General features: G+C 41.8%; 3 protein-coding genes across 21 annotated transcripts; 2 read left to right on the top strand and 1 right to left on the bottom strand.

The window, feature by feature from the left end:
- Window positions 1-61: 61 nt before the first annotated feature.
- On the top strand, window positions 62-2,309 carry LOC138184161 (protein D2). The gene is made up of 5 exons (XM_069121884.1): window positions 62-227; window positions 336-448; window positions 676-796; window positions 1,089-1,302; window positions 1,975-2,309. Exons 1-5 carry the CDS (start codon window positions 206-208, stop codon window positions 2,111-2,113), a joined length of 609 nt encoding a protein of 202 aa, XP_068977985.1. The 5' UTR covers window positions 62-205; the 3' UTR covers window positions 2,114-2,309.
- Mgat2 (alpha-1,6-mannosyl-glycoprotein 2-beta-N-acetylglucosaminyltransferase) lies at window positions 2,300-19,582 on the bottom strand. Of its 19 annotated transcripts, XM_069121857.1 has the most exons (11): window positions 11,135-11,752; window positions 10,641-10,876; window positions 10,281-10,493; window positions 8,750-8,798; window positions 8,415-8,444; window positions 7,530-7,713; window positions 6,922-7,347; window positions 5,490-5,799; window positions 4,100-4,465; window positions 3,396-3,646; window positions 2,300-3,202 (listed from the first exon to the last, which is right to left on the bottom strand). In XM_069121857.1, the coding sequence occupies exons 5-11, from the start codon at window positions 8,419-8,421 to the stop codon at window positions 2,974-2,976; spliced, it is 1,773 nt and encodes a 590-aa protein (XP_068977958.1). In that variant the 5' UTR covers window positions 8,422-8,444; window positions 8,750-8,798; window positions 10,281-10,493; window positions 10,641-10,876; window positions 11,135-11,752; the 3' UTR covers window positions 2,300-2,973. The 19 variants fall into 19 exon arrangements, with proteins under 19 accessions (XP_068977958.1, XP_068977962.1, XP_068977960.1 ...); XM_069121861.1 differs by lacking the exons at window positions 10,641-10,876; window positions 11,135-11,752 and adding an exon at window positions 19,387-19,402; XM_069121859.1 differs by lacking the exons at window positions 10,641-10,876; window positions 11,135-11,752 and adding an exon at window positions 13,135-14,483.
- On the top strand, window positions 16,036-24,043 carry LOC138184163 (odorant receptor 13a). Its single transcript, XM_069121886.1, has 5 exons — window positions 16,036-17,147; window positions 18,562-18,661; window positions 18,777-18,872; window positions 23,594-23,749; window positions 23,824-24,043. Exons 1-5 carry the CDS (start codon window positions 16,234-16,236, stop codon window positions 23,872-23,874), a joined length of 1,317 nt encoding a protein of 438 aa, XP_068977987.1. The 5' UTR covers window positions 16,036-16,233; the 3' UTR covers window positions 23,875-24,043.

The following is a 24,043-nucleotide window of genomic DNA, read 5'->3' as shown; positions in this document are numbered from 1 at the left end:
ATAAGAGGACGCGAACATTCGCGAAAAGAGGGGGAGAACCATGGTCGTTCGACGCCAAATGAAAAGAAAAGTTAAATGCAATAGGAATTCTTGTCAGGTTATAAGCTAGGAAAGGGGTGGGGGACGTAGTAGGTAGGATAAAACGTTTCTACAGAGTCGAGCGTGTGTAGTCTGTCGAGGCTAAGTGCAACAGAACGAGATAAAGATGAAGTATTCCATGATAATAGGTACGTGTATATCTTTAATTAAAATCGAATCGCGAATACAACTATGTACCTAATTTCACTATTTTCGGATCGTTGTGTGTTAAATATGAGATACAAAATAAATTGCAGGAATTCTTGTCTGCGGTATCCATATTATCACCGGTACAGATACTCGTACAAAATTTGAGGAAGCACAAATCGTACCCGATATACTAGACACGGCACCAACAGAGAAGATCGAGGTGTAGTTTTTTTTTAATAATTGCACTTAACGTTAGTGTGAGTCTGGGAGTGCAAATGCAAGCGTATCGTAAGGAGAAAGCTGAATCTAGTAGGCATAGATGCGTGTGTTTGAATAGTTTAAAAGATGGAAGTATCAAATAAATTATTTTATATAACTGAATGATGTTATTTAGTTATTTTATTTAATATTTATCTTATGGCAATAACGTGTATGGATCTGAGTTAGGTCAAGTACGGAGACAAAGTGATCGATTTTGGAAATGAGTTAACTCCCACGGAGACGCAAACGATTCCAGAGATTCATTACAAGCACGAAGGGGGAGTACTTTACACGCTTGTAATGACAGGTAAGTCAGCAGAGAGTAAACTCGTATAGTGCAAATTTGTTTGGAGGCTAGAGACGATTCAAGTTAATTATGGAGAAGAACGCGACCTTATATACATTACCTTATCCTTGTGAAACTTTCGAGGCGTGCAACTCGCGACAACTTTCACCGAGTCGACGTGAACAAACCTGTTTCTTTCGTTCACTATTTCTTCTTTGCCATGGCTCTTGATCGATCGATGATTCGATGCCTCATAATTTGGTGCTTGTTAAAGCCATTACTAATGAAGATTCTGACGTTCTTTCATGCGCAGATCCTGACGTACCGACTAGGAAGGGATACAATCGAGAATTTCGACATTGGTTGGTCGGAAATATTCCAGAAGAAAATGTCGCGAAAGGAGAGGTACTAGCGGAGTATGTTGGTCCAGCGCCGCCAAAAGGTAGCGGGAAACATCGATATGTCTTTCTCGTTTACAAGCAGAATCAAGGATCCATTACATTCGACGAGAGAAGGCTGAGCAACAGGTAAAGTCGAGCGTGTATAGTAGATATGTAATAGCTTGCGTGCTTTTTATTCCTTTGTGGTCGTATTGAGCATCAATATAGACACCATGGTGATTAGAATTAATTTTCGTTGAACGGACGCTAATAGTACGATCAAAGGAATGTCCAAAGACTGAAGTTCGTAATCGCTAGTTTCGATTTCACGGTGCACTGACCTAACTTGTGAGATCTTATTATCTCATTAAGGATCAAAGTTGCGTTAACGTAACGTTCTATTCGCAATTATTTTAATCAATTTACATTATTGAATCTTGTCTTTTTAATTGTATAACTATGAAAGAAAATATGAAGGATTGTAGTAAAATATCGCTTATTATCTTTCTCGGTGCTATTTTTTGCACTTAAATTCTACAATCTTACATAATTTAAAGAAATTATAGTACGTATAATAAAATATGTACGATAAAGTATGTATTATGACAAACTATTGCTTGGTCCTTAATGGGTTAAAAATCTTATATATTTCCAAAGCACGTGGCAGTATAATGTACTACAGTCTGACTGGTTCTTCGTTTTGATGGCTGAGAGCAGATATACGACCCCAAAGAATTAATTGCTTTCTATTAATTACTAGCTAATAACGTGTTATTGGTAAGCGATAAATCGCGAATTACCGGTTGATACGAATTTCAGGGATGGTCCTCAACGAAGGCGATTCAACATAAAGAAGTTCGCAGAAAAATACAACTTGGAAGGACCAATAGCAGGAAACTTTATGAGGGTGGAGTACGACGATAACGTGCCGACATACGCGAAACTATTAGGATTATAAGACAGACGATTTTGAGTCGTGCACCCGGCTTACGAAGGATATTCTTTTCATTGATATTTATAGGTGATGGTACGAAACAATTAATTGCCTGTACAAATACGACTGCCGACCAACCGAGGTACGATATACTCGATTTACAATGAGGACGGTGAAATAAGATAATAAACGTTTGAAGAAGATAATAGATACGAGAAAATCGGTCGATTCGTTTATTTTCGTTGATTCTCGTTACAAATATAAAACGTATCCTATGTAAATTTCGCGACTCGTGGATGGCTTTGGTTCGCTCTCGGAGTCACTCCAAGTTCAAAAGTCTGGGTCGTCTCGAGCGGGGAGTATTGTCAGTCTAACGTTGTTCGCTACCTTACTGGAAGCAATTTATAGACAGACAACGACCATTTGTTTCTGTTACCCATTTATCGTTAATCATCATTGGGTACGATGACTAGAATACGTGATAAGCGTGTTTCTCTGGGACTTTGGCGACCGGTCGAGACGCAAATTCGTTAAGGAGCTGAGTCGCTAAGCGCGAAATGTGCTTCCGCCGCCTGAATCGGTTGCTAAGTTTAGCACGAATATAAAGATAAGTACGCCGCTAGGGATGCCGCGCGATCTGATAACAGACCGTGGGATCGATACAATAATTCGTCGACGCGAAGGAACTTGTTAAACGAGCATCTTCCACGAGAGACGAAACTGGATGAGTGAGGACGAGGCGGGAACGAAACGGGCTGAGCGGGATGCGACTTTTTGGACAACGGGACAAAGAACGAGACAGGTAGAGAAATAGAGGAGGGTTTGCGAAGAAAAAAGAAGAAATTGAAAGGATATTTCGATGTCGTTCGTTCGAGAGTTTGGTCTCAAGGTAAAACGAGATCCGGATAAACGGTAATGTTCCAACAAAGCCGATGATCCCGTGTGTCGCCCCATCCACCGTTGCCCTTCCTGAGCTTCGTCTTTTTCGCAGTGCCAGCTACAGTAAGCGTCAGTTGAGTAGGAAAAAGATGGTCTCGGGCAGCCTTTAGGACGTTTTGAACCTTTGCTATCACAGCGGTCGATTCGCAATTGGTTTTCTTGTGATGGACTCCGCTGGTATTGGTAACATTCATAGATCATAAAAGTATTTCACTAGAGGGAGATACGACGTGTGGAAAGACAGAGGTGGTATATTTCCTATAATCGTTAGGTATCTGTTGGAATACGATAGGAGGCATAAAGGAGGCGTGAGTTTAAAGGAGGAGGCAAAAAGGAGAGTAGGAAAGAAAGAATTATTCCGACTCACCATTCTCCGATGTGAAAAACTCTGGGCGCCCGCATCATCATCGTGATTAAACCGGATTCTGTACGAGGCGCGATTCCGGGTCCTTTGCTCGGTGGCATACAGGTTTGCGCGATATGTTGAAGACTCCAGTCCCAATTGTAATCGTCGTACGAGCAGAACTGGGCGGCGCACTTTCTCAATTTGTTCCAAGTGACGCGATTAAACGCCATACCCATGTTGTGTTTGCTCGAGATCCAAGGAATCACTTCAGCCTGAATGAAATATCACGAACGCAGTTCTTAAGATGCAACCACAGTATCATAGCGAGGATAAAACGAAATAGGAAGATCGCGGGACGATCGGTGCGCGTGAGCGCGTGCGCGCACGCGCGTGCATGCTACTGTGTATTAAATATACAACAGAAATCTCATACAACGCGACTTACTGTATACATAGAGCTTATTAATCGCTGTCTAACAACGTCGAGCATTCTTTTCTCAGATTTACGAATATACCCTCGAACGATTACTCGAAGCTTGCATTAGCATCGTGCGCAATGGCGTGTTAAATTATCGATCGCGAATCTATCGGAGGACGATCAAATTTCGGGAAAATCGGAGAAAATAACGCGTGCGTGCGCACGTGCGCGCCCGACTTCGTAGAGATAGGGGGAAGGATGGAGAGAATTGCACGCATAACGAGGGTCGTCGAAAGATGTCGGCAACCTTTTGATAATGATTGTAGAGTTCGGGTAGGAGTTGGAAAGCCCATGCGGAGGCAGATTGCACGATCTGTGCGTTGCGTGCGATTGGTAGGATGGCGGCAGCGCCAGTGTTGCTAGCGATGACGTTTCCGCTAACGCTGCTGTTTTTGCTGTTGCTCGCCCCAGTAGGAGTACTATTGCTGCTACTGCCGGTGCTGCTGCTGCCACTGCCGCTGTTGCTGCTGCTGCTTGGCATTCCGTTGATTCTTCCGCTGTCACTGGTACCGATGATGTCTTCGGCTTTAGCCGACTGTTGCCTCGCCGATGCTTCCCATCTTTTTAATCCACGCAGTAGCTCCTTTTGCAGGGCGCTGTTGACGCCAAGGAACTAACGGACGAGGCGTGCGTGAAACATCGACACACAGATATTCATACTGAAATCGAGCTGATGATTCGATACGACGATAATTCCGTATGCACCCATCGTCCAACGATTCTTACGCGGTCGCGTTCTCGCGACACATTCTTTACTTATTCAGATCGACTCGAATTTGCCTACCTCTCGCGCCCTAACTTTTCGTTCCTTCGTTCCTTTTATCTATCCCTACTCTTAGCTAACTCTCCTTCCCTTCTTTGCCTCTTAATAACAAGCACGATTTGTCGCAAACGCGGCGGTAAGAAGAGGAGAGCGGAGGAAAGAGGAGAGCAAAGAGACGGAGAGACAGAGAGAGAGAGAGAGAGAGAGAGAGTGCAGCTGTTAACACAAACAACTAACACAATAGAATCAAACAGAGGCCACACGGGAAAATATTGTACGTTTAATGTTTGTTGATTTTCTGGTTTGTGTGTCATCTTGATGACTAAAAAAAAAAAACTATTTTAAATATGAAACAGTTAAAGAAGGGAATAACCTGATGGATACGTAAGTGTTTCGAAAGTGGATGATAAGCTGACAATGCTTCGCGAGAAATCTTTCAAATTCTCAAGATGATAGCAGCAACGCGTATCCATCTAATCCTATGATCAAATGCAGAGATAACTTTCACGCGATATTAGTCGACTATGAATTGAATTTTGAAATGATTCTACGAAAAACAGACAGTGTCGCTTATACGCGTTCTTCGCCTGTGGCCTTCGAATCGAGCGAGAAATCAGTTGAAACGAGAGATCACAGCGATCGAGTAGCGAGGAATATGGATCGTCGAAGCAAGTAAGAGGTCGCGCAAGCTAACGGTTCGCGAAGCACGATTTTTCGATTGCATATCTGGTTAGGGAAGGAGGTGTCGAGTTCGCGCACCGAACGAGTAAAGCGATTACAGTGGTTAGAGCGATTAGAACGATTTGAGCAATTAGAGCGATCAGAGCGGTTAGAGCGATCGGAGCGATTAGTGCGACGCGTGTGAATCTCTCACCTTTCGACTGAAATCGGCAAAATAATTGTAGGTTTTGAGATAGGTGCCCAGGGACAGGACGTTGCATCTTTTGCAGCTATGTTTACAGGTACGTTCCATCAGTCGGAGAACGTGTAAGAAATCTTCGGCGACGTAGTGATCTTCCTCGAGGAAAAGAACTATGCCCGTGTGATTTCTCGTGATCGATAATTGATCGAACACGCGGTTCGCTTTCCACCACCAGTGATGCTTCGTCTGCGTGAATTTGGCTTCTCTGTAGTGTCCATAGAGGTCCGGATGCTTTGCGTTGATGCAGCCGAGATTCAGAGCTCTGTGGAGTTGCGAGTTATAGCGGCGAAGATGTGCAGAGAAAACGTACACCATCGCTCGAAGGTCTTGGGACAGTTCTTGTTATATTGACTCAAAATTGGAAAAGATTAAAATACACGATGAATAACAATGGTACGAAGAAATGATATTTACGCGATAAAGAAATTATGCGTTACTAATATATTAACGATTTTATCAGCAATTTCATAAATTAGATCGTCATCAATAAATATGAGAAATTCATAATCTACACCAATTAACGCAAAATTTGATTAAAAGAAGGAGACGTCCTAACATCTTTGAGCGAGAGCGCGTAGATTCGTCGAGGATCGTGTTCGAGGTAGATAAAGACAGGATTTTCTATAAGTGTCAGACCTCGAAATTTTACCTTTTTATTTTAATTCTAATTTTAAATTCTACCTGTTGTATCTATAATGTTACGTACTCGAACTATTCGCGAAAACTGGAGTTTCGTAATTTTCATTCCCTTGTTGTCTTTCTTCTCCCTCGTTCGATTTCAAATGATTAGCGATCGTTACAATATAGACAAACTATTACGCTACATTAAAAAATTATCTGTAATTATAGAACGAAATTTAATGGATAAGCGAAGTAATTTCATTTCCTTGTAAAGGAAGATAGAAACTGATCTAAAGAAGCTGACGCACCTGACCTACAAGAACCTGACGCAGGTGTTTGCATAGAGAACGTAGCGACGACAATTAGTGACTCTTAGCGTTTTATTTTACGACCTCATTGCTTTATTTCCATTTACAATTCTCTCCTTTATTCTAACAGGCACACGAGTGTTTGAAAATTACTACTAAGAAAACAGAAGCACGTTTCTTCGTTGCATCGGTACAAATACGTCTACCGCGTGCAGCAATAATATGCGAAAGTTTGCAATCAGGTAAACATTTTACTATATTCTTCAAACTGCTCTAAGTTCTTTTACAAATCTCTTGCAATATAAAGCGAACAATTTATCCGATCAAAAACTGTTTCACTGCGTTATATACCAGGTAGCGATCACACAATGGCCCCCCATGATCCAACGCTCATTAAAAATCCCGCCTTAAGAACACTACGGTTAACGCATTCAACGAAGAAGAGGATTACTCACTGTTCTTTGCGAATGTTTCGAGGGCAATCGTTCGGATCTTCGCCGGGAAACGTTCGAGGATGAGTCTGTATGCTGTGAGGGTAAAATATTTGCATGACACGACAGAAGTCGACACTTTGCACGAGATAGTTGATGTCCGGATGCCAAACGTCGTGGCTAAAGACCAGAAGGGTTTGCTCGATCCCTTTCGCTTGAGCCAACGACACGATCAGGTGTCTGAGGTAGGTGAGCCGTGTGTGCACTTGAATCACAATTATGGGAGCGTCGTTAGCCAAAGGACCGAAAGACTCTTCGTTGTACACTCTTTGCTCGGCGTTCGCCCTTTCTATGTTTCGACGAATCTCCGCTATTTCGAACTCGGTCAACGTTTCTGTGCTCGCGTTCGTTAACGTCGAGGAAGATCCATTTCGACGATCTTTCAGAAACCTGGAAGAACAACTCTTTTTCTTTCTTTCTTTATCCCTCTTTGCCAAACGTCTTACTTATCTTTTTTTCTCTCGTTCGTCTTTTTTTTTTTTTTATTATTTTCGTACGTATTATCGTAGGTACAGGCGACGAGGATTTTTCCTGAAAATGGTGAAAAGGCGTATTTGCACGGCCTGATTTACCTATGTAATTCTTGCGGTACGAGGGAGAACAGCGTCTCGTTCGACGAGGCCTGTCCAGCGGAATCTCGGCCGGTCAGGCTGATCACGTGAAGTTGAAGCCAGAGGAACGTCGCCAGGAAGACGAAGACGAGCGTCCTCAGGAAAGTTCCGCGTGCCGATCTCACCGTCCCCAGAAACGCCACTCCTGCAAATACCGTGTTATTCCGCAGTCTCGCTAATCAACGGCGTTAACGAAGCAGCATGCGTGTACTATCGTTTAAAAATATTTGAAAATTCGCGTATCCTTGACAACACGTTTAATTGCAAAGTTACGAATATACGTTAAATTGCAAAGACTTTACTCGTTAGAATCATCGTGGCTATGTACAATGGCGTATAAAATTTTCTTATTATTTTTATTATTAAAAATGTAAAACGGATATTAAATTGATTTTTAAATGTCAGATTTAGAGTTCGTTCCAAAGGTATGCAATGATAAATTTGACATTTGTGATTGTTAAATCTCGTGCAAGTACTTTGTGTAATAAGCTCTTCGGCATCGATATCTTTAGTATCCGAATGATAAATCACGGTAAACAAGATCTAATGCAAGCAGTTTAATGTAAATCGTATGCAAATAGTAATTGTAACATCGATGTAATAAGCAGCAAATGTAGTAAATAGCAGTTTATATCGATAGATATTATTATTAGACGTCTAACGAACGGTCGATCTGTTGATCCCATAAAAAGCTAATAAATTCTAATTCGAATCATCGATACGACATTACTTCGAACAAATTTAAATGCTCTTATTACTAATTAGTCAGAGTGGTAGGATAATGTTTGAACGATGGTACTCGTATTTTTTCTTGTATTCGACGAAGAATAGGATTGTCTCTCTTACCTCTCATTCTGGCATTTCTACGCGTCCGTTCTGCAACAGTATAACACAGTTAATAGACTAAATCGTCATTTCTCACGTCTGTTGTATCATTTAACGAGCGAAATAAATTTCTATGCAAGTTCCATTTCTTTGGTTATGCTAACAGAGAATATGAAATTGCATAAAAATCCGCGATAGTCGTACAGGAATATCATTAAATGATACGACGAATGTAAGAATTTCGACCTAATTAATTAGCATTGAAAATAAAGTAAAATTAATTAGTGCGTACATAAATAGGGTTCGAATACTTTTCGTAGCCACTGTATTTGATAGGAGGTAAATCACCGTCTTACCTCGTATCAGAGAAAAGGCGCGACGGATGGTCCCTCATTTCGACGAAATCTGCGAAAAAAGAAACGAATACGAGCACTGATAAAAGCGAGTAGCATCTCTTGCATATATTTATACTTGTATCTCTTCTCGTATTTCGCTGAGATCGCGATTTCGACCGCCGCTACGACCACGACAACAACCACGACTACGATCACGAGAACCACGATGAAGGGATGAATTTGTCCATGATCGTTTGAGCTCGGTAGGCGTATGTCGGCCCGCCCAAAAGAGAAAAAAAGAAATCGTGTCAGGGGGCGTGAACGATTAGTATTGGAATCTCAGTCGCTATCGGTCACTGGAAATTACAGTTTAACAGATCTTCTTTCACACGGAGATACGCGTATCGCGATACACGCGAAGATACGCGTCCGAGAGTAAAACGTAGAAAAACACTGTACACGCGATACATACTTATTTAGTATACAATAGCTGGATGTCGATCGTTCGTTTCTTCGTGAAAAATATCTTCTCGCGTGAAATACACGTTTTCGAACGAAGATCTTCTTTGGAGAATCGAACGAGATCGAAGCTTTGCTTTCTTCTTCGTACGCCGAGTCCCTCGCAAGCCGAACCGTTCAACTTCGTCGTATATCTCATCGATATACGCGATCAGTATTCGATGCTGAGAACAAGAAAAGATTTACTTGGGCCAGCTCGTTTATTAAAAAATGACATAAACGATAGGAAAGTAAACTTAAAAAACAGCATGCGTTTGCAACATCGTCGACTTTTCTCCGACATTTTTCAATTCACGCGAGTTGATCGATACAGCTTCCGAATAGTTCATACGCCTATCGCGGTATGACGCGTATAATGGATATTTAATGACGCATAGAAACCTTTATGCAGCGAGTCCCGTGAGATAAGGTATCGTGATACTAATTTTGTGCATCCAGCCGTCAGACTGGCGACTCTTCCTACGAAGACAAAACATAGAAAAGAGTTGTTTTATTCGCGCCAGAGTTATAACATCGCTCAGTCCGTACGGTTCTCTCTTATCATTCTGTCAGCTGCTGTCTTGATATATCGTTACGCGTATTTCTATCACTCTTGAATATTATATCGTGCGCTGTATCGGCCAGAAATTCTTGGAACGAGAGGCAATAAGGTGGAAACAACCGAAGAATTTCCCGAAGTCGTTTGCGATTTCCTTAAATAATACGCGGAAAGCATCGCTCTCTCCTCGCGCGTTCGGTATTGTTCTTCTATTCTCGTATCATATACCGTGGTGTACGAGTCCAAACTTTCCTCGTCCCTCTTTCAGCTCCTTTATCCGATAGCGAAAGAAGAGGAAGCTTCGATCTGATCCGCTTTTCCAAGAAGGGTGTTCGTCCGAAAATTTGTGTATTTCGCGCAGCAACCTCGCTCACTTTCCATTCGTTCGTTTCATGGTCGAGAACATCTATTCCAACGTCTATTAGAATGCTAACTCTAATACCTATTAGAATGGAATATCTATTTTTGACGAAGAAACAAATAACATCCACCTACCCTATTACATATTTATAGGAGCGTGCCGTGTCGCGTATCTTCCTGTCTTTCTTCCTGCATTTTAATCCTGTTCGCTTATTTCATACACCACGTATTCCCGATACACGCGTCTCTGCGTGGAAAAGCTATAATTTGCAGAGATATCGAGCACACTTGGACCAATCTGGCGGTATCGTATCGTTAACTTTGTCGTTCGTCGCTTGACAGCTATACCTGTTGTCAATTCCAATTATTATCAATTGATATATAATAATAATAATAATAATAATAATAATAATAATAATAATAATAATAAGAGTAATAATAGTAATAATAATAATAACAAGAAGAAGAAAAAAGCTAATGGCGTTTCGAACGCACGAATCTCTTAATCGAGTTACTCAAGTATCCCTATTCGACCTTCTGTCTTTTTTCTCTTCCTCTGCTTCTCTTCCCTCTTCTTCTTCCTTCGCTTCGAATGTTCGCGTATCGGTTGCTTCCGGCGATCGACACCGGTTCGCGATCCGTTTCACCGAACGTCATGGAAGTAACAGAGGAGAAGGCGTTTTCTCGTGTTCGGCCGACCCGTCGACAATTTCTTTCTGCCGCTTTTTCTTCTTTTCGTGGCGGCGCATACGAAAGACGATGCTTCGGCATTAACTTTATTTTTAGTACGGCACGCGGACTTATAGAAAGTTGGAAGGGGAGTGTAAAGGAGGAAGTGGAGAAGGAGAAGGAACACGGAGGAGGAAGGAGGCTCGATGGAGAAGGAGAAGGAAAACGAGGAAGAGAAGAAAGAGAAGTGGAAGGTGCGAGAGGGGCAGGGGCAGCGAGTTAGTTGCATTAACAGTGAATGATGCCAATCAAAAACGTACCAAATGTCTGGGCAGCTTATGCGATCGGCCTTGATCGACGATTACCATAGATTATCGTCTAATCGGCGTGCCTTGTGATTTAGTTACGCGACTGAAACGATTCCAACTATTAAAGCGCAACGTTATAACGCGATGTAAAGTAGCGACACGCACTTTCCATTGTATTTGGCTGCTCTTCCATGCCCTCGGACACTGTCGTTGCGTTATTCCGATAACTTTGATCGTGCTCGACGTGAGATCGAATATATTTAACGCGATCGAAGGAGGAGAAAGAGGAGGTGCACCCAAGTGCCTTCGTAAATGCAACGACGAATCGCATTACTCGACTGTTAATCAGTTGCATGGATCGTCGATCGTAGATCGAAGTTCTTTAGAGCTGCGCGCGTCTCTAGCGATACATAAATATCAAGTTCGTCCTCGAATATCCCGCTACGGGAAGCGAGACACGAGCTCGGGTGAGTCAATTTTCTCTTTTTGAATCCGAGTTCGATCCACGTGTGCCAACAAGAAATATAGGAAAACGAGCGAGAAGTTCCGTAGCGTGGACGTTGCGTGGAATATCGAACCGTGTTGGACGAAAGAGTACTTTCAACCACGACTACGACCACGACAGTGACAAGCACGAATACGACGCTAGGCACCTGGGTCTCCCTGTAGGCACCGCGAGTAGTTTTCCGTAGATGAGCATCGAGTGGCTCGATATCCCGTTTTGCCTGGTGCCTGGCCAATGTAGGTCAGCTGAGTTGGCTGGTTGACGCGAAACAATGCGGATATCCGTGAGCTAAGTTAATAGCGATATCCTCTTCTTGCGAAGCAGCGAAATGACGTAAAGGGGGAAAGAGGAAAGCGGTAAGACACTCGACACAGAAGCAGCGCAGCGATAAAACGCTTAAACCTTGTCGTTTTCGTTTCGCCCCTTCGCGTTTGCTTCCATCGCATCTTTGTTTTTTCGTCCCTGCCTATCGTCTTGGACGTTTCACCTCTGCACCGCGGTCTCTCCCCTTTCCTGCCGCATTTCGCCTCTCCCTCCCATTCTGTCTCTTACACTTCTCTTTCTCCCTTTCACGTTCCTTCTGTATTTATCTTTTCAGATTAGAATCTCGAAACGAAGATCGAAGACTCGTGCACGTCCGACAGCTTGGCGCTCCAGCCACCGTCGAGATTCCGCCACTTTCCGCCACTTTTTACCCTCGGCGAGATCGAGGTTCGTCCTCCACCGACTATCGTCGTCTTGTTCACTATCGCGTGGTTGGCAGAAAAATCACGATACGCGAACGCTCGCGTGCAGGGTATATACACACGCGAGAGAACGAAGATACGCGAGCCGCTAACGAACACGCCCGCACGCTCCGTTACGTTTCCTGCGACGGTTAATTCGCTCGACGCGCAAATGCAAACGACTGAACTCGAGACGGTCACGCGTCGCTTTCAAGGTAAACCGGAAAACTCTGTTTCTCGCGCTGCCGTGCAGTTTCTTAACTGGCGTCGTTTTTCTTATTACACGGACGGAGGGAGGCGCACATGCGGAGAAGAAGAATACAGGTAATGGTAGGAAAGGAGGATGAAAAGGCGTGAAGTATGGAAACGGAAAGGCGAAAACGACATAGCGGCTCGTGAAAGAACGGTGTTACAGGGCGGATAGAGAGCAAGTAGAGTAGGGAATTGGCCGGATAGAAGGTCGGCAAAGTCAGAAAGGGTGGCGAATGACGTGAAACCTCGTGGAGAAACAAAGAGAATGGAAGGGGTTTTATGTGCGCTTACGCGCATACACACGTAGAAAAGGAAGGCGAGAAGGAGAGAGGGGCAGAGAAACTAAGGGAGAGAGAAAAGCAGCGGGGTTGGTGAAATATCGATCAGAGTGGCAGGTCCGGGACAAAAGCTCGGGCTCGGGCACGAGCTTCAGGTCGGCAGCCATCGTCTGGAAAGGGGAATGTCGCTTTCTTGCGCGTATTAGCACGCTTGCCGGCACTCTATGTTGCCTTCTGTTTTCTTCTACTTACGTAGGTCCACCGTCTGGAAAAGTTGCCCCAGGATCGGCGTATAAATCTCACGACCGTACGAGACTCGCGTTCCAACCGATCACGTATCGACGAGCCTGTCAGGATAGATCGCGAGAAAAGCGAGGCGGGAGAACCAGCGGCGAGTCATCGCGATCTGTCGCAGTATTCGGTTTGTTTCGACGCACCACTCTAATTTCCCTTTTCCTCGCGTCTTTTTTCCTTCCTTCCTTCCTTCCTTTCGTCCTTCCTTTCTTTCCTTCGCGTAGATTCCCGTCACCGTTCGCGCGACTTTCGCTCGAAACTGCGATCGCATCGACTTCCTAGAAGAGGAGAGCGAGCGCGCGGCCGCGCGATCGCGACCCCACCCACCCTTCGCTTTGCCTTTCCTTCCCGTCTGCACCACCACTTTACACAGTCGCCCTCGTTCCACGCGGCCACGTCCACACGGGGTTGCGATTTCTAGCCACAGCCGATCGATCTTTTCCGTCCTGCCATCCCTCGACGACAACGGACGTCGTTGCTCCGGCGCCACTGCTCTCTCGCACCTAGACGCCTACGTCGATAAACTACGACCCACGTTTATCCTTTCTCCACGGGTAAAACGCTCTTGCTCGCTTTTCTCGCGGCGGAGCCACTCGCATCTACGATTTCTGCTTTCTTTCCTTCCAATTTCCACGAGCTTCTTGGTATTCCTTCGGCCACGTCACTACCTGTTACCGTGTCCTTCCATCCTCGACCATCGAGTCGCACGACTTATTCCAGGCTCTATACGACAAATATTTGGCGGATTTAATAAATTACGTTAACAGCGATTGGATTATTTGGTCGAAGATAGCGTTGCGAGTATTTGATGGACACAGCGTAGAGCGTCAAAGTCGACGCACATCGCGGCAGAATATCAAGAAGGCGATCGATCCTCAACGATATCCGGAATGTCGATTAAGTAGAGAATCGTCAGTGGAACTTGCGAATGCACGTGTGTCTGAATCGCGCCTCTATGTCGTGCATTCTAAATAAATAATAATTATGGAAGATGAGCGGAGCTTGCGTAACAGTAGCCTCAACTTTCGTCATTCCTATAAACTGTTTTGTATTACACGATAGAAGCTGGTTTATCCGAACAGGCTCAGGGACGATCGAGTAGTTCTAGTAATAAAGATTCGTTAGATGGATATTTTCTTCGGTTCTTTTTATTAGTTCGAACATTAGGATCCAAGCGTCACGATTTTAATTGCTCTCTTTTTGAACACGTAGAATTTCTTTTGAATTAAAATAAATATTGTGTAAATAAATAAATATTGTAACATTGTATAAAGATTCGTTAGATGGATATTCTCCTCGATTCTTTTTATTAGTTCGAACATTAGGATTCAAACGTGATGATTTTGATTGCTCTCTTTTTGAACACGTAGAATTTCTTTTGAATTAAAATAAATATTGTGTAAATAAATAAATATTGTAATATTGTATAAAGATTCGTTAGATGGATATTCTCTTCGGTTCTTTTTATTAGTCCGAACATTAGGATCCAAGCGTCACGATTTTAATTGCTCTCTTTTTGAACACGTAGAATTTCTTTTGATTCAAAATAAATATTGTACAGATAAATAAATATTGTAACATTGTATAAAGATTCGTTAGATGGATATTCTCCTCGGTTCTTTTTATTAGTCCGAACATTAGGATTCAAACGTGACGATTTTAATTGCTCCTCTTTCGAACAAGTAGAATTTGTTTTGAATTAAAATAAATATTGTGTAAATAAATAAATATTGTAATATTGTATAAAGATTCGTTAGGTGGATATTCTCCTCGGTTCTTTTTATTAGTCCGAACATTAGGATTCAAACGTGACGATTTTAATTGCTCCTCTTTCGAACAAGTAGAATTTCTTTTGAATTAAAATAAATATTGTACGTATTACATATTGGGAAATTACGCTGAGTCGCAGTTCGAATAATAGAGGCACAGCGTTAATTTGTATGTATAAGCGGAGTGCTGGTAAATGAGGTTCTATTGTATTCGCACTACACAGTTGAATCTCGTTTATCGATGAACGACTGATGGACAAGACAGCTCGGACAACCGAGCAGTTCCGATAATCGAGGTTTATTGGCTATCAACTCTAGCGCTTCTTATTAGTTCGGGTAATAAGATTTAACTGCTAAGATTTCAACCGCTCCTTCTTTGAAATTTATTTTGGACACGAATAAATGATTCTATATGTTGATACGTATGTATATTCGTTATATAACTAAACTGCGGATATTTATGCAAACTTATACTTTTACGAACGCAATTAAAAGAGCAGAATCTTGTCGTACGAACAATGGTAGGCATACAATAAGATATGGAAGAAAACAAAATCTTTTTGCGACTTCGCTATCTCGAATTAATTAATGCTCATCCGGCAAACGTATTAATCTTTTTCCTTGGTTCTACCAATGCATTCAGGATGTTCGTTTGCGAACATTTGCAAGACTTACGTAAAACTAACAAGTACGTACCATATTCTTCTATAAAATGATAAAAATCTTGCTTTATATTCGGTTTGCAATCGATGCCATGTTCTACTCACAGCGGGAGAACACAAGTCCCGCGATCTTCCTATATCCATGAAATCCCGCGATGTCACGATTCTCAGTCAACGTTATTTTTTTTCTTGTAAGGATGAAAAAACATAAATCGTGTGCTATGTTCACGCGATCTCGCGTGTTTTACGCGAAATTTCGCGCGGTCGGAAAACTTCGACTTTAACTTTCCTCTCTTGCCGATAATGATAGGTGTCCGAAGAGAGATACTTCTGCACGCGTTGAAACATTGATCATCGAGCTTGCGGACACAACGCGCGGTTTCTCACGCGTTACATTAACTTTAATAAAACCAAAGACGGAAAAACAGGGGGTGGGGAAGAAAGATGGAAAAACGAATCGCCAAATATAGACGGACCGAGCCGACACGACGAAAACTCGCGAGACTCGCGGCAAAGCGATCTATTCTTCGGGAAATTTATATCTCTACCAATAAGAAATTCGAGCTCAACTTCGATTAAGTTGAAAATTCATATTTAAAAGCTGGGACGAACGAAGCTATATAGACATGAGCGATGACAAGACGAAACGTGAATTCGAAAAAACGATCGATCTAAATTTGGCTCTCCTGAGATTGACCGGTGTAGTTTCGAGCGAAAGAGCGAGCAGAGATACGTTGGCGAGCTTGGCGTTCGTTTGCATGACGATTAACACCGTTTCGTACGTGTACGAATTTGCAACGAGTTCGTACACTCTGGCCACCGTTTTGGAATCATTTGCGATGATCATCCCACTCGTAGCAGGACAAACGCGACTCGTGATTCTTTTGTGGTTGCGCGATTCTTGTCAAACAATGTTGAACATTTGCGAGTCTTTCTGGTCGACTTTAAATTCACGCGAAAAGAAGATCGTTCAAAGTTACACGAACAAAGCGAAGCTATTGAGTCGCTGCTACCTGTTTAGCTGCGTTTCCACTATATTCTTCTACGTGCTGTTGATAGAATTTGGCTCTTTGATATTTAGCGAACCGAAGCATTTTGCAAATGATACGGTTTACGGAAACAATAGCAGCTTTGTTCCGTCGGAAGCTGCGAAATCTCTGGAAGTGACGGACGATAAGCGACGATATTTACCGTACGCGTTTTTTATCGACGTACAAGAAACACCGTGGTACGAGATCGCGTACGTTGTTCAACTTGGGTCCATGGTCAGCGTCGGTTTGACCTGTGTCGGCGTGGACACAACTGGTCCTTTGCTTATTCTGATCGCGTGTGGGTATTTCGACACGATTCAATCTAGAATTGAAAATTCCTATTCGTTTGAATCACCGTCATCGCCACCGATTTTGGCGTCGTTATCAATTGCAACAAAGACGAAGACCGCAACGGAAACCACGTCGGTTACCAGAATAGAATCGTCGTCGAGGAATGTAGGCATGAAAAATTTGCGAACATGCCTGAACCATCATCAACTGTTACTAAAGTGAGTGCGATTCGTATAACTAGGTGCTTTGAAATTTTTTTTTAATCGTATCTATTATCCTAAATGGATACATTTCACATTTTCGCCGCATATTTTATATTTCCTACTCCTTAGCTCAAATGCTATATTCCATAACTATTACCTTGATTCATATCTTTCACCTCACTTCCCACGTTTAATTTCTACATTCCATATTCCATATTTCGTATTCCATTTCTTGTATTCTGTATCCATCACATACAGCATCGTTAATCCCACGTTTACCGTTTCACGTTCACCATTTCCCCTCATGCATCCCACATTCGGTATCCCTAGCCCATATCTCCTATCTTAATTCCCATAGCATTTATCTGCATTCCATCTGTTATATCGAATATTCTCATGTTCTTCACCCACAAAATGAAATTAGTTTCCCAGAAATTTCCCACAAAAGCCACAAAAAATCGATGCCTCCGAGAAACAAAAATTGCCATCCCACGAAACAAAATTCGCTGCCTGCGAATTTCCCACAAAACCCACAAGAAATCAACGCTTCCCACAAACCAAAGACACTAGCCCACAAAATGAAATTCGTTTCTTACAATTTTCCCACAAGACCCACAAGAAATCGACACTTCCCACAAGATAAATTCGCTATCCCACAAAATGTACCTTGTTTCTTACAATTTTCCCACAAGACCCACAAGAAATCGACACTTTCCACAAGAGAAATTCGCTATCCCACAAAATGTACTTCGTTTTCCACAGAATTCCCAGAAAATCGACAAAAACGACAGTTTTATAAGCGACGAAGTTTGTTTTGTGGGATACTGGTTTTCGTTTGTGGGAAGCGTCGAACTCTTCTGAGTTTTGCGGAAAACGAATTTCATTTTGTGCGATTCCGATTTTGGTCTGTGAGATACGTCGATTTCTTGTGGATTTTGTGTGCGACGAGTTTTGTTTCGTCCTATTTTGTGGGATAAATAAAAGTAACGAAATATCCAGCTATATTGGCTATACCAAACAGATTACGGCTACTTGAGTGCATGCGTACTCAACGGGTGTTCAAACTCAACATTGAAACTCAACATGAAAAAATTGTATTCTATAGTTTTGGCTTACCTTTACACGAGGAATATCCATCTTTCTGGTTGTGCCACGATTTCAGAAACACCTTGTATATTAGATGATTTCACTCTATATTATTCTTTCGCTATAAAATTTACCGAATTCACTCGAATTGTATAATTATTACTTCGACCACCAGTTTATCCCTGTGCAATTACGAGCTTGACAAACCATGACGATGTAGTCGTATTAAAATAAGTGCCAAGTCTTTAATTAAAAATAACTATGCCGCTCCCCAAATGGTATACGTATACATATAATTCTTTCTCAACATTACGTCTTTAGCTGCCGTTTTTTATGCTGCTAGATTGTGCGAGGATATCGAAAACTTGACAAATATAATGTTTCTGATACAACTGATCACCAGCACGTACAATATCTCATTGATTGGCTTCAAAGTAGTCGAGGCAAGTATTCAGCTAGTTAGCCAAAGATTCTTTTCCCTTTTCTTTCTTCTCCTCCTCTCTTTCAATAGCGTGATAACCTTGCATGACATACACTTGGCCGATACTTGACAAACAGGACAATCCCGGCAAGGTCAAGTTCGTCACGCAACTTGGGATCTTTATTATTCAGCTCTTTCTCTGCAATTGGCCACCGGATCTTCTTCGATCGAAGGTAAATTATTCAGGATAATTATTGATAATATTCTACAGCGGCATGAATCATCATATCGTCGATATTTCAAAGATAAAGAAGAGAAACGATCGTTTTACTACTTGCAAGTAGTAGAAGCAAATATATAAATATGTTTGCTGTTGTTTCTTTGCGTCGATCGCGTTATTCTCGAGGATTTTCTAATTTTTCCAGGTAGCTACGATCAATCAAAAGAGTCTACATACGTACATTTACAAAATTTTAAACGTTACGACAGGGATACCGAGCCGCGCGATTATCTCGCCACAATTTTATCATTACATGGAATATATTATCTTCGATATAGCACATAGAAATAGGAATATGCAGCTCATGGACGTTTGACCGCAATAAATGCAGCCGCACACTTTTCATCGCAAATTACATCGATAATATCCGATTCGTCTGGAATGGTGTTCTTAACGTTGCACGAAACGCAGACAGGATATTTAAGAATTTGGCGAGGCAATACGGTGTTCCTCTCTGAAAGATACACCTTTTCTCATTCACGTAGAACACGAACGATTTTAACAGAAAATTATTCGCAAATGAACGTAGGTGGTGGAGCAGGTGACGAGTGTCACGCGATCCGCACGATTCGTAGCGCGGAAGTAAAATTGATCATTTCTTCAAACCAAGGTAGTCTGAAACGTTTATTTGAAACCACGTTTGCAGTATTTGAAGCGAAAGGCAGTTAAAGCCGCTAAAAGCTATATCTTGCGAGAACTTATCTAACCATGTCTTTATATTTACCTAATTATGTTTCTATAACGATATTGAGACAATTTAGATTGTAAACAAAGTCGGCAGTTGAACAAACGTTGAGGATCTTGCGAAACATTCTCAAAAGAAAGACGTCGACGTTTTTTCATCTTCGACGGATATGAATGTAGCGACTCATAGAAGTCATAGTGAGAATATTTAACGTTCGTTTATCGAGCATATTAATTAATTACCGTTCGTCAACCGAATAATTACCATTGTCTATCGAAGAGTTAGTTATCGGAGAGTTAGTTACCATTTTGTCCATCGAAGAGTTAGTGATCATTTAGTCAAGCGAAGAATTTTATATCCGTCAGTTTGTCAGTCAATTGTCAATATCGAAATCGAGTAAGATTTGAATAAACCATTACATATTATTATTATTTATACTTAGTCCATACCTTTCGGCTTTGGACGACTTTCGGTTTACATCTCTTATATAATTCCATTACATCACTTATATATCTCTTACACTAGCTCTTCTATAACTATATACAACTGTTTATACTTTTGCACCTTACTTGATCTATCTCTATGTACTAACTTATAACTAACACTTATAACTAAGTGATCTCTCCGTCTTTGGCTTTTATTTCCTTGCCGTGCTCCCTTCCTGTCGTTCCTCCCCCTCTTCTGCTACTCTTCTCTTCTCTATTATCGCTTTCAATTCTGCCAGTCCTTCTCCAGTCTCATTTAGTGTTTCTACCATGTTCCTTGCTCCTCCTGTTATCTCACATTCCTCTAATATCTGTTTCAAGTCCTCCTCTCCTTTTTTCCATAATCTGCATCCTCTTTCTCCCTCCTCTTTCCAGTGTTCCCTTGCTCTGGTTTCGTTACCACATCTCTAAATCTCGCTACCATACTTCCGTCCTTCCATTTCATCTTTCCTTCTAGATACTTTGGTAGCTCTTCTTTCGCTATGTTTCTGTAATATCTGTTGTACTTAGATTCCCTTATCCTTTCCTCCCTCTCCTCTAAATCATCACTGTCGAGGTTATTCGAAGTGTAAACAGAGAAAACACGTGGATAAATTGTAAGGCAGAAAATATATTTAAATAGAAGCGTAATTATAAGTAAGAATGCAGTTTGAGCTTGTGCAGATCCGCACGCTAGCTGTGTTTCCCAATAACTGAAAACCCCGAAGCCAACGTCGCCTGTCTACCGTTTATGGTCTGACTTCGTCGCAGTCTTTTGTCTACGCGCCGTCGATGGCTTCGGTGCTTGAGAAAACTAAAAAGATCGGATGTAGAGTTTTCTTAGAAGTGGTGACCACTTCAACAATTACATATTGTAAATTTACTTTCGAACAACTTTAATCCTCTCCTTGTGCCAGTATTCCCGCACATAGCAGGTTAACCGACAGTGGAGCTTATTGCCAGTTGCATTAAACGTCGGTTAACGCTATCTTCTCGTCGGCAACTAAATAGAACGTAACAACGAGCAGCTTGGACGAAGAACGCATCCGAGCGCAAGAACTCGACAGTGTACAGGATGAATTCGGGGAACAACGTTTAGAGGCTGAGACGCGTTTGAGAGGAAAGTTGGACGATGCGTAGAGGTTGCGAGGCGAGTAGGAAAACTGGAGCAACAGCTGCCGAAAACTGTCGTTCAGCGGTGTAAAAACGAGCTGCTCGAGAAGGAAAGGCTCAATTGGGGAAAAACGCAGAACTGGAACAGAAGCGTCGGGCATACAAAGGTCGGAACGCTGTTTCAGAGAAAATGAAGAAGCAAGTCGATGAGTTAAAGGGGTGTCTGTAGAGACCAAGGACGATTACTCTTTCAGGTGATTATCAGATTTGAATTTCATTTATATTTATTGGAAATTTAGCGCGACAGAGTATTTATAATTTGCGTTTAGCGAGAGACATGGTTACTAATTCTTGTCGTTTACGTGTTAGGAAAATATATCACATCCTTGTGTCGCAAAAGTGACATAATTTAGAAAACATATTGCAAGAAATTTCCAATTTGTTTTCAAACAAAAATTGGATGATTCATCCCTTAGAATTTTTTCTGATTAAGAACCGAAGATAAGAGAAACGATCTTTTTATCATTTTCATAATAAGGATATATCGCACATACTAAAGTGCCGAGTTTTTAAGGCGGATGCGTTCCTCATCCAAGCTACTCGACACCTGATCCACCTACGTTCATTTGCGAATAATTTCACCTTAAAGTAACTCGTGCTCTACACGTGAAACACGGTATCACTGAAAAGTATCTTTGCTGTATGTACACGTATACGGAAAATCTAATTTATTTACATAAAAATAGTGGCAGACGACGGTTCTGCTAACGACACCTCTAAGCTTGGAAAATTTTTAGCGAAGATCTTAGGAAGATTTTTCTTTATTTCGTACAGTTTCGACGCAGTATCATCTCGCTCACGATTACTCTAATTTCCTATAAATCTTAAGCGCGTATAACTTCGATGTACCGATACATATTTGCTTTATAATAAATCTCAGACATTCAATAATATTATCAAATGTTTTAAGATTCTCAACGAAAATTCAGTTTGCCGATAAATATTAACGATATCGTATTGACAATATATATGTCGGAGATGAAAGGAAAGCCGAAGCCGTTCCTTGGAAATTTTGGGAACATCCTCTAGTACTCTAGCCTGGATTCTATCATAGCTGTAATTGTTCGAGATTTGTGATAGCGAGATTGGGTTCGAGGTGACAATTGGTCGCCGAACGTAGCCACGGTCACGGGATGTACGTTTTGCCTAACGGAGGTCTGGAGTGGTTGTATGGGTTTTCCGAGAAATGTGGTTGTGGCGGCATGCGGCCTCGGGAGCGGGCCTAGCCACGTGTGATACAGTGGGTCATACATTGTATTACTAATCAAACTCCAGGCAGAAACCGCCTAACAACGGCGTTTGGAACTTTCTCGATGCTTCCAACGAGTCTGCCTAACAACGGCGTTTGAAACCTTCTCGATGCTTCCAAACGGGCATAGAAAAACAAATGCAATCGTACAGCGAGAAAAATCTCGACGAGTCTGGCATTCTTGCGACTGCTTTGGAGAGTGACAACCGAGTTTTCAACCATCGTATTTCTGTGCTTAAGATCAGTCTACGCTTAGTAAAGAGTTATCCCGTTGGCCGTGGATTCGTTTGAACTCAAAATATTGTTAATAGCGTTCGTTAAACTTATTGTTCGTAAATCATACTATTCATTGAACTTACTATTAAAGTTAAACTACTATTGCTATTACTATTACTGTTAAACTTATTATTCATTAGACTTATTATTTGTTAGACTTATTATTCGTTCAACTTATTATCCACTATTTTATTATTTGTTAAGCTTATTATTCGCTAGACTTATTATTTGTTAATCTTTGTAGTAGACTTGTGTATACGTGTAAATATAATGTCGGTTGTGTAAAACAATGGTTAATTCACGTGAAGAGTTGTTACGCACCAAAAATTCTAACCATAACCCGACATATATATATATATTGATCCTTTTAGTTGAGAACCTTAAATTATCGACGATGTACATGCATTGATAATCCGAGGTCAGCCTATCAGTGACGAGGAAATCTTTCCATGTAGCCGCTGTGTCCGACAAAAAAATCTAGATGCGTCTGACGCTTATAGTAATAATAGCATAGTAGTATATTTATTAACCTTAGCCGGTTGGCCTTGCAACGAACTTGCTTATCTTTGCTCTTTATCTCGCTCATACTGCGTTCGTCCAACTTACGATCAGTTCTAGATTATTTGGTTTGGTTGCTCCTATTGCTAGTTACTTGCTATTCCTATCGCTTGCTTTTACTACACTGTATCCGACATAATCTCGCGTATCTGGTGCTTCGCTGTCTTTGATTCTCAGCCGACGTCTGACTCTTATAGAAAATTCTACTTAAAGCCTGCGCATCAATTTCTTCAGCGGTCCCTCAGTCTCGTTCTATGTCTCTCTTTCAGAGCGAAGCTATTGGTCACGCCGGATATTCGATGCCTTGGTATCGGTATCCCCGCAATTTACAAAATCCGGTGAACATGCTTATGGTCAGAGGTCAAAAACCGGTCCGCCTGACTGCTGGGAAATTCATCGAGCTGTCGCTGGAAACATTTGCCTCTGTAACTCTCTTTCCTTCACTGCCCCAAACTTTCTCTCTTCCTTCTCTTATTTTTCTGTCGTCCCTTTCTTTCAGATGATATCCACCGCTGCTTCGTTTTTCACCATGATGCGAAGCATGAACTGACTCTCGTTTCGCGAAACACTGACCATAAAAGTACGCCATCCAGGATACGAAGAAAACGTTACCTTCTTCACGCTCGTCCAATAATCGTTGTGTTAGATGTCATTCGAGTATTTCCAGCGAATACGAGTAGACGGCTAATCGAATAAACACGGTTGACTGAGAATACAAA

Source organism: Bombus flavifrons, chromosome 10 (assembly GCF_040668555.2).
Source record: "Bombus flavifrons isolate JBK064 chromosome 10, iyBomFlav1_principal, whole genome shotgun sequence".
Classification (NCBI taxonomy): domain Eukaryota; kingdom Metazoa; phylum Arthropoda; class Insecta; order Hymenoptera; family Apidae; genus Bombus; species Bombus flavifrons.
This window is presented reverse-complemented; position numbering and strand designations above follow the sequence as displayed.